At 45.8% G+C, this 17,754-nt stretch overlaps 1 protein-coding gene across 1 annotated transcript in view; it reads right to left on the reverse strand.

Moving 5' to 3' along the window:
• Positions 1 to 17,754, reverse strand: part of LOC109881292 (anthrax toxin receptor 2-like) — a 125,507-nt gene that overhangs the window by 84,106 nt on the left and 23,647 nt on the right. Inside the window, exons 7-9 of the mRNA XM_031829609.1 lie at positions 12,774 to 12,834; positions 10,472 to 10,567; positions 6,881 to 6,950 (exon numbers count right to left, since the gene is read on the reverse strand). Coding sequence (XP_031685469.1) covers positions 6,881 to 6,950; positions 10,472 to 10,567; positions 12,774 to 12,834 — 227 coding nt within the window. The remainder of the gene's footprint in view (positions 1 to 6,880; positions 6,951 to 10,471; positions 10,568 to 12,773; positions 12,835 to 17,754) is intronic.

A 17,754-nucleotide genomic window follows, 5' to 3' on the forward strand; every position in this document is an offset into this window, starting at 1 on the left:
TGTATTGTATAGTAATGTGTATAGTAATGTGTATAGTAATGTGTATAGTAATGTGTATAGTAATGTGTATAGTAATGTGTATAGTATATTGAACGTGTATTGTATAGTAATGTGTATAGTCATGTGTATAGTCATGTGTATAGTAATGTGTATAGTAATGTGTATAGTAATGTGTATAGTATATTGAACGTGTATTGTATAGTAATGTGTATAGTCATGTGTATAGTAATGTGTATAGTATAGTGAACGTGTATAGTGAATGTGTATAGTAATGTGTATAGTATATTGAACGTGTATAGTGAATGTGTATAGTAATGTGTATAGTAATGTGTATAGTATATTGAACGTGTATTGTATAGTAATGTGTATAGTAATGTGTATAGTAATGTGTATAGTATATTGAATGTGTATAGTGAATGTGTATAGTAATGTGTATAGTAATGTGTATAGTAATGTGTATAGTATATTGAACGTGTATAGTAATGTGTATAGTCATGTGTATAGTCATGTGTATAGTATATTGAACGTGTATAGTAATGTGTATAGTCATGTGTATAGTAATGTGTATAGTATATTGAACGTGTATAGTGAATGTGTATAGTCATGTGTATAGTAATGTGTATAGTATAGTGAACGTGTATAGTGAATGTGTATAGTATATGATGCTTGGATGGACATTTGTGTTCTACGTTTGGTATTGCTCTATTTATTTTATTATTGCTCTTATTATACGTGACTAATATTATTATATGACCATATCTATAGACCATATATCTATAGACCATATATCTATAGACCATATATCTATAGACCATATATCTATAGACCATATCTATAGACCATATATCTATAGACCATATCTATAGACCATATATCTATAGACCATATCTATAGATCATATATCTATAGACCATATCTATAGACCATATATCTATAGACCATATATCTATAGACCATATATCTATACTATAGACCATATCTATAGATCATATCTATAGGCCATATCTATAGACCATCTATACTATAGACCATATCTATAGACCATATCTATAGACCATCTATACTATAGACCATATCTATACTATAGACCATATATACTATAGACCATATCTATAGACCATATATCTATAGACCATATCTATAGACCATATATCTATAGACCATATCTATAGACCATATCTATAGACCATATATCTATAGACCATATCTATAGACCATATATCTATAGACCATATCTATAGACCATATATCTATAGACCATATCTATAGATCATATATCTATAGACCATATCTATAGACCATATATCTATAGACCATATATCTATAGACCATATATCTATACTATAGACCATATCTATAGATCATATCTATAGGCCATATCTATAGATCATATATCTATACTATAGACCATATCTATAGATCATATCTATAGGCCATATCTATAGATCATATATCTACAGACCATATCTATACTATAGACCATATCTACAGACCATATCTATACTATAGACCATATCTATAGACCATATCTATAGGCCATATCTATAGACCATATCTATAGACCATATCTATACTATAGACCATATCTATAGGCCATATCTATAGACCATATATCTACAGACCATATCTATACTATAGACCATATCTATACTATAGACCATATCTATAGGCCATATCTATACTATAGACCATATCTATAGACCATATCTATAGGCCATATCTATAGACCATATCTATACTATAGACCATATCTACAGACCATATCTATACTATAGACCATATCTACAGACCATATCTATAGACCATATCTATACTATAGGCCATATCTATACTATAGACCATATCTATAGGCCATATCTATACTATAGACCATATCTATAGACCATATCTATAGGCCATATCTATAGACCATATCTATACTATAGACCATATCTATAGGCCATATCTATACTATAGACCATATCAATAGACCATATCTATACTATAGACCATATCTATAGACCATATCTATACTATAGACCATATCTATACTATAGACCATACCTATAGGCCATATCTATACTATAGACCATATCTATACTATAGACCATACCTATAGGCCATATCTATACTATAGACCATATCTATAGACCATATCTATAGGCCATATCTATACTATAGACCATATCTATAGACCATATCTATAGACCATATCTATAGGCCATATCTATACTATAGACCATATCTATAGGCCATATCTATACTATAGACCATATCTATAGACCATATCTATAGACCATATCATATCTATAGACCATATCTATACTATAGACCATATCTATAGACCATATCTATACTATAGACCATATCTATAGACCATATCTATAGACCATATCTATACTAGACCATATCTATAGGCCATATCTATAGGCCATATCTATACTATAGACCATATCTATAGGCCATATCTATACAATAGACCATATCTATACTATAGACCATATCTATAGACCATATCTATAGACCATATCTATAGACCATATCTATAGACCATATCTATACTATAGACCATATCTATAGACCATATCTATAGACCATACCTATAGGCCATATCTATACTATAGACCATATCTATAGACCATATCTATAGACCATATCTATACAATAGACCATATCTATACTATAGACCATATCTATAGACCATATCTATAGACCATATCTATACTATAGACCATATCTATAGACCATATCTATACTATAGACCATATCTATAGGCCATATCTATAGGCCATATCTATACTATAGACCATATCTATAGGCCATATCTATACAATAGACCATATCTATACTATAGACCATATCTATAGACCATATCTATAGACCATATCTATAGACCATATCTATACTATAGACCATATCTATAGACCATATCTATAGACCATATCTATACTATAGACCATATCTATAGACCATATCTATACTATAGGCCATATCTATACTATAGACCATATCTATAGGCCATATCTATACTATAGACCATATCTATAGACCATATCTATAGACCATATCTATACTATAGACCATATCTATAGACCATATCTATACTATAGACCATATCTATAGGCCATATCTATACTATAGACCATATCTATAGGCCATATCTATACTATAGACCATATCTATAGGCCATATCTATAGACCATATCTATAGACCATATATCTATAGGCCATATCTATAGACCATATCTATAGACCATATCTATACTATAGACCATATCTATAGACCATATCTATACTATAGACCATATCTATAGGCCATATCTATACTATAGACCATATCTATAGGCCATATCTATAGACCATATCTATACTATAGACCATATCTATAGGCCATATCTATACCCTAGACCATATCTATACTATAGACCATATCTATAGGCCATATCTATAGACCATATCTATACAATAGGCCATATCTATAGACCATATCTATACTATAGACCATATCTATAGGCCATATCTATAGACCATATCTATAGACCATATCTATACTATAGACCATATCTATAGGCCATATCTATAGACCATATCTATACTATAGACCATATCTATAGGCCATATCTATACTATAGACCATATCTATAGGCCATATCTATAGACCATATCTATAGACCATATCTATAGGCCATATCTATACTATAGACCATATCTATAGGCCATATCTATAGACCATATCTATACTATAGACCATATCTATAGGCCATATCTATAGACCATATCTATACAATAGGCCATATCTATAGACCATATCTATACAATAGGCCATATCTATAGACCATATCTATAGGCCATATCTATAGACCATATCTATACAATAGGCCATATCTATAGACCATATCTATACAATAGGCCATATCTATAGACCATATCTATACTATAGACCATATCTATAGGCCATATCTATAGACCATATATCTACAGACCATATCTATACAATAGGCCATATCTATAGACCATATCTATACTATAGACCATATCTATAGGCCATATCTATAGGCCATATCTATAGACCATATCTATAGGCCATATCTATAGGCCATATCTATACTATAGACCATATCTATAGGCCATATCTATACTATAGACCATATCTATACTATAGACCATATCTATAGACCATATCTACAGACCATATCTATAGACCATATCTATAGACCATATCTATACTATAGACCATATCTATAGGCCATATCTATACTATAGACCATATCTATAGACCATATATCTACAGACCATATCTATACTGAAGACCATATCTATAGACCATATCTATACTATAGACCCTATCTATAGGCCATATCTACAGACCATATCTATAGACCATATCTACAGACCATATCTACAGACCATATCTATAGGCCATATCTGAACTCTGTACCTACTAACTACCAACCAGGCGCACATACAATAGTCGCCTATAAGGACAACATGCCTTAGACTAAACCACATGTTATAGACTAAACCACATGTTATAGACCAAACCACCAAACCACATGTCATAGACCAAACCACCTAACCACATGTTATAGACTAAACCACATGTTATAGACCAAACCACATGTTATAGACCAAACCACATGTTATAGACCAAACCACCAAACCACATGTTATAGACTAAACCACATGTTATAGACCAAACCACATGTTATAGACCAAACCACCAAACCACATGTTATAGACTAAACCACATGTTATAGACCAAACCACATGTTATAGACCAAACCACATGTTATAGACCAAACCACCAAACCACATGTTATAGACTAAACCACATGTTATAGACCAAACCACATGTTATAGACCAAACCACCAAACCACATGTTATAGACCAAACCACATGTTATAGACCAAACCACCAAACCACATGTTATAGACTAAACCACATGTTATAGACCAAACCACATGTTATAGACCAAACCACCAAACCACATGTTATAGACCAAACCACATGTTATAGACCAAACCACCAAACCACGTTATAGACTAAACCACATGTTATAGACCAAACCACATGTTATAGACCAAACCACATGTTATAGACCAAATCACATGTTATAGACCAAACCACCAAACCACATGTTATAGACTAAACCACATGTTATAGACCAAACCACATGTTATAGACCAAACCACATGTTATAGACCAAACCACATGTTATAGACCAAACCACATGTTATAGACCAAACCACATGTTATAGACCAAACCACATGTTATAGACTAAACCACATGTTATAGACTAAACCACATGTTATAGACCAAACCACATGTTATAGACCAAACCACATGTTATAGACCAAACCACATGTTATAGACCAAACCACATGTTATAGACCAAACCACATGTTATAGACCAAACCACATGTTATAGACCAAACCACATGTTATAGACCAAACCACATGTTATAGACTAAACCACATGTTATAGACCAAACCAGAGAACACAAAGCACCACAAAAAGCTCAATACTCTTGGCCAATATACATTATACAGGCTTTTTCCTCTGCTAGCGTCCATGCTAACCAACCATGCTAACCCCCCCAGCATCACCGGCGACGGAGTCAGCAGAGAGGCAGACAGATGGACGGAGTCGGAGACAGAACTTTCAGACGTTCCATGATTCCATGATGCAGGTGGTCAGGGGGGGGGGGGGGGGGGCAGGGATGGGCAGGAAAGGGGATTGTCACAGTAGCACGGTGAATTATTTAAATGAAGAGAGCGTGGAGAAGGGAATCGCTGCATCTGTCACACAACCCTTTAAAAGCCCCAGAACAGATGTGTTTACCCACTACCCTGGCCCGCCCCAGCCCTGTTGTACCGGGCCTAACAGCTAACTACTTAATGGGTCAGCGTGGCCATGCCAAGAGTTAATTAAGCAAGACTCTTCAGTCTACAGGAGCAGGAGGAGTTCAGGTTCCGTCAGGGCATGTATTCACAAAGAGTCTCACAGAATGAGTACTGATCTAGGATCAGGTTCTTCCCTCCTAGTCGTCATGATCTAACAGGCAAAACTGATCAGAGATTTCCTTCCCTAAGCCTCTGTGAATACAGGCACTGACCCAGTTATTTATTTTTTATTTAACCTTTATTTAACTAGGCAAGTCAGTTAAGAACAAATTCTTATTTTCAATGATGGCCTAGGAACAGTGGGGTTAACTGCCTCGCTCAGGGGCAGAACGACAGATTTGTACCTTGTCAGCTCGGGGGTTTGAACTTGCAACCTTCCGGTTACTAGTCCAACGCTCTAACCACTAGGCTACCATGCCGCCCCAGTGTGCCCTATACTGAAGGAGAAATAGGGTCAATTCTACATTGAAAACCTTAATATACCAAAGGACAATTGTAAAAAAACATGTTATCAACAGCAGTTTTGGATTAGGACATTTGAGTGGATTACATGATGATGTTACTATCGGATTGTGAGTAGATCAACTTGCTATACATTTTTTTTTAATATATTAAAAAATCTCATGGAAACGTTTCTGATCTTGATATGTTCTGGACCACATTTCCCTGCAATACAATCATAAGATTTTAGATAGGTGCCAAAGAGAGAACAATAAGTAGAAGGTGTTGTTGTGTTTGAGGATTAATAAAACCGTGAGGGAAGAATAATCTCTACATACTCAATTTCAGTTCTTGAGCTCTGCAGTGCCTTTCTGTTTTTTGGTCAGCCCATCAGTTAAATACATGTCTCAAGTGCTTTCAAATTGTGGAAAGTATGTGAGGGCTGGCTTGATTTAACGACATAGAGACACCGGTACGGTTTTGGAATGTCAGTGGGGATGTGTTCACACACACACACACGTCTTTATGGAACCACCTTCTCATTGGCTACTTACTGTCCGACTGTATAGAGCATTGGTGCAGGACACAGGAGATAATCGTTCCGCACAACACTTGGCTTCTGATCTGGAAAATAAAGACAGGAATGACTTCCCTGCACACTACCACACTCAGGCTCACTCACACACACACACACACACACACACACGCCCAATTGACTTGCAGAATATACAGTAGTGTAGTCAAGACATTTGTCATGAGGAAAAATGGGACAAGAAGGAAAGGGGAGAGAGGAAGAGTGGGGGAGAGAGACTGGGGGAGGGGAAGAGTGGGGGAGAGAGGGGGAGGGTGGGAGAGGGGGTGGGAGAGAGTGGGAGAGAGTGGTGGAAAGAGGGAGAGAGGGGGAGAGAGTGGGAGAGAGTGGTGGAAAGAGGAAGAGAGAGAGACTGGGGGAGAGAGGGGGAGGGTGGGAGAGAGTGGGAGAGAGTGGTGGAAAGAGGGAGAGAGAGGGGGAGAGAGGGGTGAGTGTGGGAGAGAGACTGGGGGAGAAAGGGGAGAGAGTGTGAGAGAGTGGGAAAGGGGTAGAGTGGGGAAAGGGTAGAGGGGTAGAGTGGGGAAAGGGGGAGAGGGGTAGAGTGGGGAAAGGGGTAGAGGGGTAGAGTGGGGAAAGGGTAGAGGGTAGAGTGGGAAAGGTGTAGAGGGGGTAGAGTGGGGAAAGGGTAGAGTGGGGAAAGGGGTAGAGTGGGGAAAGGGTAGAGTGGGGAAAGGGGTAGAGTGGGGAAAGGGTAGATGGGGAAAGGGGTAGAGGGGGGAAAGGGGTAGAGGGGGGAAAGGGGTAGAGGGTTAGAGTGGGGAAAGGGTTAGAGTGGGGAAAGGGTTAGAGTGGGGAAAGGCTAGAGTGGGGAAAGGTGTAGAGGGCTAGAGTGGGGAAAGGGGTAGAGGCTAGAGTGGGGAAAGGGGTAGAGTGGGGAAGGGTAGAGTGGGGAAAGGGGTAGAGGGCTAGAGTGGGGAAAGGGGTAGAGGGCTAGAGTGGGGAAAAGGGTAGAGTGGGGAAAGGGGTAGAGGGGTAGAGTGGGAAAGGGGTAGAAGGTAGAGTGGGGAAAGGGGTAGAAGGTTAGAGTGGGGAAGGGGTTAGAGTGGGGAAAGGGGTAGAGTGGGGAAAGGGGTAGAGTGGGGAAAGGGGTAGAGGGGTAGAGTGGGGAAAGGGGTAGAGTGGGGGAAAGGGGTAGAGGGGTAGAGTGGGGAAGGGGTAGAGGGGGGAAAGGGATAGAGTGGGGAAAGGGGTTAGAGTGGGAAAGGGGTAGAGGTGGGGAAAGGGGTAGAGTGGGGGGAGGGGTAGAGTGGGGAAAGGGGTAGAGTGGGGAAAGGGGTAGAGTGCTACAGTGGGGAAAGGGGTAGAGTAGGGAAAGGGGTAGAGGGGTAGAGTGGGGAAAGGGGGGTAGAGGGGTAGAGTGGGGAAAGGGTAGAGTGGGGAAAGGGGTAGAGTGGGGAAGGGGTAGAGTGGGGAAAGGGGTAGAGTGGGGAAAGGGGTAGAGGGGTAGAGTGGGGAAAGGGGTGGACGGGTAGAGTGGGGAAAGGGGTAGAGTGGGGGAAGGGGTAGAGTGGGAAAGGGGTAGAGTGGGAAGGGGGTAGAGTGGGGAAAGGGGTAGAGTGGGGAAAGGGTAGAGTGGGGAAAGGGGTAGAGTGCTACAGTGGGGAAAGGGGTAGAGTGGGGAAAGGGGTAGAGGGGTAGAGTGGGAAAGGGGTAGAGTGGGGAAAGGGGTAGAGTGGGAAAGGGGTAGAGTGGGAAAGGGTAGAGTGGGGGAAAGGGGTAGAGTGGGGAAAGGGGGTAGAGTGGGGAAAGGGGTAGAGTGGGGAAAGGGGTAGAGGGGTAGAGTGGGGAAAGGGGTGAGGGGTAGAGTGGGGAAAGGGGTAGAGTGGGGAAAGGGGTGGAGGGGTAGAGTGGGGAAAGGGGGGTAGAGTGGGGAAAGGGGTGGAGGGGTAGAGTGGGGAAGGGGTGGAGGGGTAGAGTGGGGAAAGGGGTAGAGTGGGGAAAGGGGTAGAGTGGGATTTAATAACTGGTTGACTCTCCTTTGGCAGTAATAACCTTAACCAAACGTTTTCTGTGGTTGTGGATCAGACCTGCACAATGATCAGGAGGAATCTTGGACCATTCCTCTTTACAAAACTGTTTCAGTTCAGCAATAATCTTGGGAGGTCTGGTGTGAACTGCTCTCTTGAGGTCATGCCACAGCATCTCAATCGGGTTGAGGTCAGGACTCTGGGCCAATTGAAGCTATTCTGTTGCTGATTTACTTCTGTGTTTAGGATCGTTGTCCTGTTGCATCATCCAACCTCTGCTGAGCTTCAATTGGCGGAGAGATAGCCTAACATTCTCCTGCAAAATGTCTTTATAAACTTGGGAATTCATTTTTTCTGTCGATGATAGCAAGCTGTCCAGGCCCTGAGGCAGCAAAGCAGCCCCAAACCATGATGCTTCCTCCACCATACTTTACAGTTGGGATGAGGTTGTTGTGCTGTGTCTTTTCTCTCCACACATAGTGTTATGTGTTCCTTGCAAACAACTCAACTATAGTTTCATCTGTCCACAGAATATTTTGCCAGTAGCGCTGTGGAACATCCAGGTGCACTGTTTCAAACTTCAGATGTGCAGAAATGTTTTGTTTTTTGGACAACAGTGGCTTCTTCTGTGGTGTCCACCCATTAACACCTTTCTTGTTCAGTGTTTTACGTATCATAGACTCGTCCACAGAGAAGTTAACATGTTCCAGAGATTTCTGTTAGTCTTCAGTTGACACTCTAGGATTCTTCTTAACCTCATTGAGCATTCTGCGCTGTGCTCTGAGAGTAGCAACAGTGCTCCATTTATAGACAATTTGTCTTAAGCCTTGTCTCAAGCCTTTTAGAGATACTTTTATAAACCTTTCCAGCTTTATGCAAGTCAACAATTCTTCATCTTAGGTCTTCTGACATCTCTTTTGTTCGAGGCATGGTTCACATCAGGCAATGCTTCATGTGAATAGCAAAGAGCAAGGCAGCTCTAACTAACTATCTCGTCTCAGGTTAGCTGACTCCTGACTCCAATTAGCTTTTGGAGAAGTCATTATCCTAGGGGTTCACATACCTTTTCCAACCTACACTGTGAAATGTTCAAATGATGTATTCAATACAGACAAGAAAAATACAATCATTTGTGTGTTATTAGTTTATTAAGCAGACTGTGTTTGTCTATTGTTATGATAAAGTTCAGAACAAATTTGATAACTAATTTATGCAGAAATCCAGGTAATTCAAAAGGGTTGACATACTTTTTCTTGCCACTGTATTGCTTGACAGAACAGACTACATGTTTAAATAAGAAACTGAATTACCAAGGTACATAGGCCTTACAACATTCACACTTCTATATTCTGTTGGAGCTTTCACTTGACATGTTAAGATGGCTCCTGTAAGATATGTGTGTGTCTCTCTCTGTGTGTCTGTGTGTGTGTGTCTCTCTCTGTGTGTCTGTGTGTGTGTGTGTCTCTCTCTGTGTGTCTCTGTGTGTGTGTGTGTCTCTCTCTGTGTGTCTGTGTGTTTGTGTGTCTCTCTCTGTGTGTCTCTGTGTGTGTGTGTCTGTGTGTGTGTGTGTGTGTTTCTGTACTTACTGTATGTCTGCGTGCCAACTATGAAGCTACAGACAACCCCGTCGTTGCCTCGTCCCACGGAGAAGCCGTTCCCTCGCAGCACGATGTCAAACGACTCTGTGTTATGTAAACAAGACACAGGAGATAGTGAGCAGAGGGGCCCTAGGAGAACACACAGACGCAGGAGATAGTGAGCAGAGGGGCCCTAGGAGAACACACAGACGCAGGAGATAGTGAGCAGAGGGGCCCTAGGAGAACACACAGACGCAGGAGATAGTGAGCAGAGGGGCCCTAGGAGAACACACAGACACAGGAGATAGTGAGCAGAGGGGCCCTAGGAGAACACACAGACACAGGAGATAGTGAGCAGAGGGGCCCTAGGAGAACACACAGACGCAGGAGATAGTGAGCAGAGGGGCCCTAGGAGAACACACAGATGCAGCAGATAGTGAGCAGAGGGGCCCTAGGAGAACACACAGATGCAGGAGATAGTGAGCAGAGGGGCCCTAGGAGAACACACAGACGCAGGAGATATGCTCACACACACACACACACAGACAGAGACACACAAATATCCATGAATGATAATCCACATAACAGGGGTTCTTTGAGCGGCCGTGATCGGGAGTCCCATAGTGCGGTGCACAATTGTCCCAGCATCGTCTGGGTTAGGGGAGGGTTTGGCCCAGCATCGTCTGGGTTAGTGGAGGGTTTGGCCCAGCATCGTCTGGGTTAGGGGAGGGTTTTGCCCAGCATCGTCTGGGTTAGGGGAGGGTTTGGCCCAGCATCGTCTGGGTTAGGGGAGGGTTTTTCCCAGCATCGTCTGGGTTAGGGGAGGGTTTGTCCCAGCATCGTCTGGGTTAGGGGAGGGTTAGTCCCAACATCGTCTGGGTTAGGAGAGGGTTTGGCCCAGCATCGTCTGGGTTAGGAGAGGGTTTTTTCCCAGCATCGTCTGGGTTAGGAGAGGGTTTGGCCCAGCATCATCTGGGTTAGGGGAGGGTTTGGCCCAGCATCATCTGGGTTAGGGGAGGGTTTGGCCCAGCATCGTCTGGGTTAGGGGAGGGTTTGGCCCAGCATCATCTGGGTTAGGATGAGGGTTTTCCCCCAGCATCGTCTGGGTTAGGGGAGGGTTTGTCCCAGCATCGTCTGGGTTAGGGGAGGGTTTGGCCCAGCATCGTCTGGGTTAGGGGAGGGTTTGGCCCAGCATCGTCTGGGTTAGGGGAGGGTTTGGCCCAGCATCGTCTGGGTTAGGGGAGGGTTTGGCCCAGCATCGTCTGGGTTAGGGGAGGGTTTGGCCCAGCATCGTCTGGGTTAGGGGAGGGTTTGGCCCAGCATCGTCTGGGTTAAGGGAGGGTTTGGCCGGGGTAGGCCGTCATTGTAAATAAGAATTTGTTCTTAACTGAGTAGTTAAATAAAGGGAAAATACATTAAAATATTATCCTGCTGTAGCAAACTGGCTAAAATTAAGATCTTATATCTGTACACACACAGAAACAGAATATCCCTTCCAACCTGGTGGGAACAACTATACACACACACACCAACAACTATATACACACACACACACACACACACAGAAACAGAATATCCCTTCCAACCTGGTGGGAACAACTATACACACACACACCAACAACTATACACACACACACACACACACCAACAACTATACACACACACACACACACACACACACACACACCAACAACTATATACACACACACACACCAACAACTATACACACACACACACACACACACACACCAACAACTATATACACACACACACACACACACACACACACACACACACACACACACACACACACACACACACCAACAACTATACACACACACACACACCAACAACTATACACACACACACACAACAACAACTATACACACACACACCAACAACTATACACACAAAGACACACACCAACAGCTATACACACACACAACAACAACTATACACACACACAACAACAACTATACACACACAACAACAACAACTATACACACACAACAACAACAACTATACACACACACCACAACAACTATACACACACACACACAACAACAACTATACACACACACACTAACAGCTATACACACACACAACAACAAACTATACACACACACAACAACAACTATACACACACAACAACAACAACTATACACACACAACAACAACAACTATACACACACACCACAACAACTATACACACACACACACAACAACAACTATACACACACACACACCAACAACTATACACACACATCAAACTATACACACAAAGACACACCAACCACAATCCACCACTCACGGTTAACGCAGACACTGGACGGCTCTACTGTCAGGATCTCTGTACAGGACTGCTTTAATATCTGCCGAACGGAATGGATACGACAACATTAGTCACACACACACACACACACACACACACACACACACACACACACACGGCAGCATTACTCAGATGCATAATAGATATATCACAGTTGTTATCAGACTGTGTCGACTTGTGGAGGACAGATTAGCCTGTAACACCTTAGAAATGTCTCCTGTTCGATCTGCTGAACCGACTGCTTTAGACGGGGAGAGAGGAGAAGGGAGGGGAAGCTATGGGGGGGAGAGAGAAGAAGGGAGGGGAAGCTATGGGGGGAGGAGAGGAGAAGGGAGGGGAAGCTATGGGGGGGAGAGAGGAGAAGGGAGGGGAAGCTATGGGGGGGAGAGAGGAGAAGGGAGGGGAAGCTATGGGGGGGAGAGAGAAGAAGGGAGGGGAAGCTATGGGGGGGAGAGAGGAGAAGGGAGGGGAAGCTATGAGGGGGAGAGAGGAGAAGGGAGGGGAAGCTATGGGGGGGGAGAGAGGAGAAGGGAGGGGAAGCTATGAGGGGGAGAGAGGAGAAGGGAGGGGAAGCTATGAGGGGGAGAGAGGAGAAGGGAGGGGAAGCTATGAGGGGGAGAGAGGAGAAGGGAGGGGAAGCTATGGGGGGGAGAGAGGAGAAGAAAGAGAGAGAGCTACGTTTAGGAGGAGAGAGGAGAAGAGAGGGGGGGAGAGAGGAGAAGGGAGGGAAAGCTATGGGGGGAGAGGGGAGAAGGGAGGGGAAGCTATGGGGGAGAGAGAGGAGAAGAGAGGAGAAGCTATGGGGGAGAGAGGAGAAGAGAGGAGAAGCTATGGGGGAGAGAGGAGAAGGGAGGAGAAGCTATGGGGGGGAGAGAGGAGAAGGGAGGGGAAGCTATGGGGGAGAGAGAGGAGAAGAGAGGGGGGGAGAGAGGAGGAAGCTATGGGGGGAGAGAGGAGAAGCTATGGGGGGGGAGAGGAGAAGGGAGGGGAAGCTATGGGGGAGAGAGAGGAGAAGAGAGGGGGGGAGAGAGGAGAAGGGAGGGGAAGCTATGGGGGGAGAGAGGAGAAGGGAGGGGGAAGCTATGGGGGAGAGAGAGGAGAAGAGAAGAGAAGCTATGGGGGAGAGAGAGGAGAAGAGAGGAGAAGCTATGGGGGGAGAGAGGAGAAGGGAGGGGAAGCTATGGGGGAGAGAGGAGAAGAAAGAGAGAGCTATGTGGGACATGAGTGGAGGATGATTGGGGGAGAGAGAGGGCGCTATGTGGGGGGGAATGGGGGAGACAGAGAGAGCTGTGCGGGGGATGAGTGGGGGAGAGAGAGGGCGCTATGTGGGGGAGAATGGGGGAGACAGAGAGAGCTGTGCGGGGGATGAGTGGGGGAGAGAGATGGCGCTATGTGGGGAAGAATGGGGGAGACAGAAAGATGAGGGAGCTATGTGGGATGAGTGGGGGAGACAGAGAGAGAGGGCGCTATGTGGGGGGAGAACGGGGGCGACAGAGAGATGTGGGAGCTATGTGGGGGGAGAACGGGGGCGACAGAGAGATGTGGGAGCTATGTGGGGGGAGAACGGGGGGCGACAGAGAGATGAGGGAGCTATGTGGGGGGAGAACGGGGCGACAGAGATGAGGGAGCTATGTGGGGGGAGAACGGGGGCGACAGAGATGAGGGAGCTATGTGGGATGAGTGGGGGAGACAGAGAGATGAGGGAGCTATGTGGGATGAGTGGGGGAGACAGAGAGAGAGGGCGCTATGTGGGGGGAGAACGGGGGCGACAGAGAGATGTGGGAGCTATGTGGGGGAGAACGGGGGCGACAGAGAGATGTGGGAGCTATGTGGGGGGAGAACGGGGGCGACAGAGAGATGAGGGAGCTATGTGGGGGGAGAACGGGGGCGACAGAGAGATGTGGGAGCTATGTGGGGGGAGAACGGGGGCGACAGAGAGATGAGGGAGCTATGTGGGGGGAGAACGGGGGCGACAGAGATGAGGGAGCTATGTGGGATGAGTGGGGGAGACAGAGAGATGAGGGAGCTATGTGGGATGACTGGGGGAGACAGAGAGATGAGGGAGCTATGTGGGATGAGTGGGGGCGACAGAGAGATGAGGGAGCTATGTGGGGGGAGAACGGGGGCGACAGAGAGATGAGGGAGCTATGTGGGGGGAGAACGGGGGCGACAGAGAGATGAGGGAGCTATGTGGGATGAGTGGGGGCGACAGAGAGATGAGGGAGCTATGTGGGGGGAGAACGGGGGCGACAGAGAGATGTGGGAGCTATGTGGGGGGAGAACGGGGGCGACAGAGAGATGAGGGAGCTATGTGGGGGGAGAACGGGGCGACAGAGATGAGGGAGCTATGTGGGGGGAGAACGGGGGCGACAGAGATGAGGGAGCTATGTGGGATGAGTGGGGGAGACAGAGAGATGAGGGAGCTATGTGGGATGAGTGGGGGAGACAGAGAGAGAGGGCGCTATGTGGGGGGAGAACGGGGGCGACAGAGAGATGAGGGAGCTATGTGGGATGAGTGGGGGCGACAGAGAGATGAGGGAGCTATGTGGGGGGAGAACGGGGGCGACAGAGAGATGTGGGAGCTATGTGGGGGGAGAACGGGGGCGACAGAGAGATGAGGGAGCTATGTGGGGGGAGAACGGGCGACAGAGATGAGGGAGCTATGTGGGATGAGTGGGGGAGACAGAGAGATGAGGGAGCTATGTGGGATGACTGGGGGAGACAGAGAGATGAGGGAGCTATGTGGGATGAGTGGGGGCGACAGAGAGATGAGGGAGCTATGTGGGGGGAGAACGGGGGCGACAGAGAGATGAGGGAGCTATGTGGGGGGAGAACGGGGGCGACAGAGAGATGAGGGAGCTATGTGGGATGAGTGGGGGAGACAGAGAGAGAGGGCGCTATGTGGGGGGAGAACGGGGGCGACAGAGAGAGCTGTGTGGGGGATGAGTGGGGGAGAGAGAGGGCGCTATGTGGGGGAGAACGGGGTGACAGAGAGATGAGGGAGCTATGTGGGGGGAGAACGGGGGCGACAGAGAGATGAGGGAGCTATGTGGGGGGGAGAACGGGGGCGACAGAGAGATGAGGGAGCTATGTGGGATGAGTGGGGGAGACAGAGAGAGAGAGAGCTATGTGGGGGAAGAACGGGGGCGACAGAGAGGGCTGTGTGGGGGATGAGTGGGGGAGAGAGAGGGCGCTATATGGGGGGAGAACTGGGGCGACAGAGAGGGCTGTGTGGGGGATGAGTGGGGGAGAGAGAGGGCGCTATGTGGGGGGAGAACGGGGGCGACAGAGAGATGAGGGAGCTATGTGGGGGGAGAACGGGGGCGACAGAGAGATGAGGGAGCTATGTGGGATGAGTGGGGGAGACAGAGAGAGAGGGCGCTATGTGGGGGGAGAACGGGGGCGACAGAGAGGGCTGTGTGGGGGATGAGTGGGGGAGAGAGAGGGCGCTATATGGGGGGAGAACTGGGGCGACAGAGAGGGCTGTGTGGGGGATGAGTGGGGGAGAGAGAGGGCGCTATGTGGGGGGAGAACGGGGGCGACAGAGAGATGAGGGAGCTATGTGGGGGGAGAACGGGGGCGACAGAGAGGGCTGTGTGGGGGATGAGTGGGGGAGAGAGAGGGCGCTATGTGGGGGGAGAACGGGGGCGACAGAGAGATGAGGGAGCTATGTGGGGGGAGAACGGGGGCGACAGAGAGGGCTGTGTGGGGGATGAGTGGGGGAGAGAGAGGGCGCTATGTGGGGGGAGAACGGGGGCGACAGAGAGATGAGGGAGCTATGTGGGGGGAGAACGGGGGCGACAGAGAGATGAGGGAGCTATGTAAAACCTTTATGGGGAAATTATACCAGACCATCCCATTCCTCCGTTCTATTTAAAACCCTGAGGCGGCATTATCCTATTTAAAACCCATTATCCTATAAAAAGGCCTTCTATGTGAGCCGACTGTCATGCCATCACATTATCTCCTACTACGCCAATAAATCAACAAACGGCAAACTATGCAAATCCACCGGTACACAATCGGTAAAACAAATATATGGCACTTGGACCCCTCATGGACGTCGCCACGGAAACGTCAATCTGAAGTGGAGAGAGCAGTTACCAGGGCGTTATTAAATATGACAGTCTGATTTGGAACCTTTAAAAAAGGTGCAATCTGGGATTTTGTATTTCAGAAATAGGGCAGCCCCGCCACCTGAATGTGTTATGCAGAATAAAGGATGTGGGGAAATATAAACCTCTGGTAGATTCACACAGTCCTCTAGATAAACGGACTGGCAGTCAGTCATCATGAATTTTAAAAAACGACCACACTCGCATTAACATCTGCTAACCATGTGTATGTGACAAATAAAATTTGATTTGATTTGATTTGTACAGATTCCCAGATCGTACCTTTAAGTGAATATAGGTTGAGATGTGTAGAGCCCCATCAGTCATCAGGGTCACATCATATATATTTTTTTACCTTTATTTAACTAGGCAAGTCAGTTAAGAACAAATTCTTATATTCAATGACGGCCTAGGAACAGTGGGTTAACTGCCTTGTTCAGGGGCAGAACAACAGATTTGTACCTTGTCAGGTCGGGGATTTGAACATGCAACCTCCCGGTTACTAGTCCAGCGTTCCAACCACTAGGCTACCCTGCCGCCTCTACACTCTAACCACTAGGCTACCATGCCACCTCTACACTCTAACCACTGGATCAATGGAAACAGGATGCACCTGAGCTCAATGTCGAGTCTCATAGCAAAGGGGCTGAATCCCTATGTAATTAGGTGATTTCTGTTTTGATTTGGTCAAATGATGATGTCATTATGGGGTATTATGATGTCATGATGGGGTATTGTGATGTCATTATGGGGTATTGTGATGTCATTATGGGGTATTATGATGTCATTATGGGGTATTGTGATGTCATTATGGGGTATTATGATGTCATTATAGGGTATTATGA

The sequence above is a fragment of the Oncorhynchus kisutch genome, linkage group LG8 (assembly GCF_002021735.2).
Source record: "Oncorhynchus kisutch isolate 150728-3 linkage group LG8, Okis_V2, whole genome shotgun sequence".
Lineage (NCBI taxonomy): Eukaryota > Metazoa > Chordata > Actinopteri > Salmoniformes > Salmonidae > Oncorhynchus > Oncorhynchus kisutch.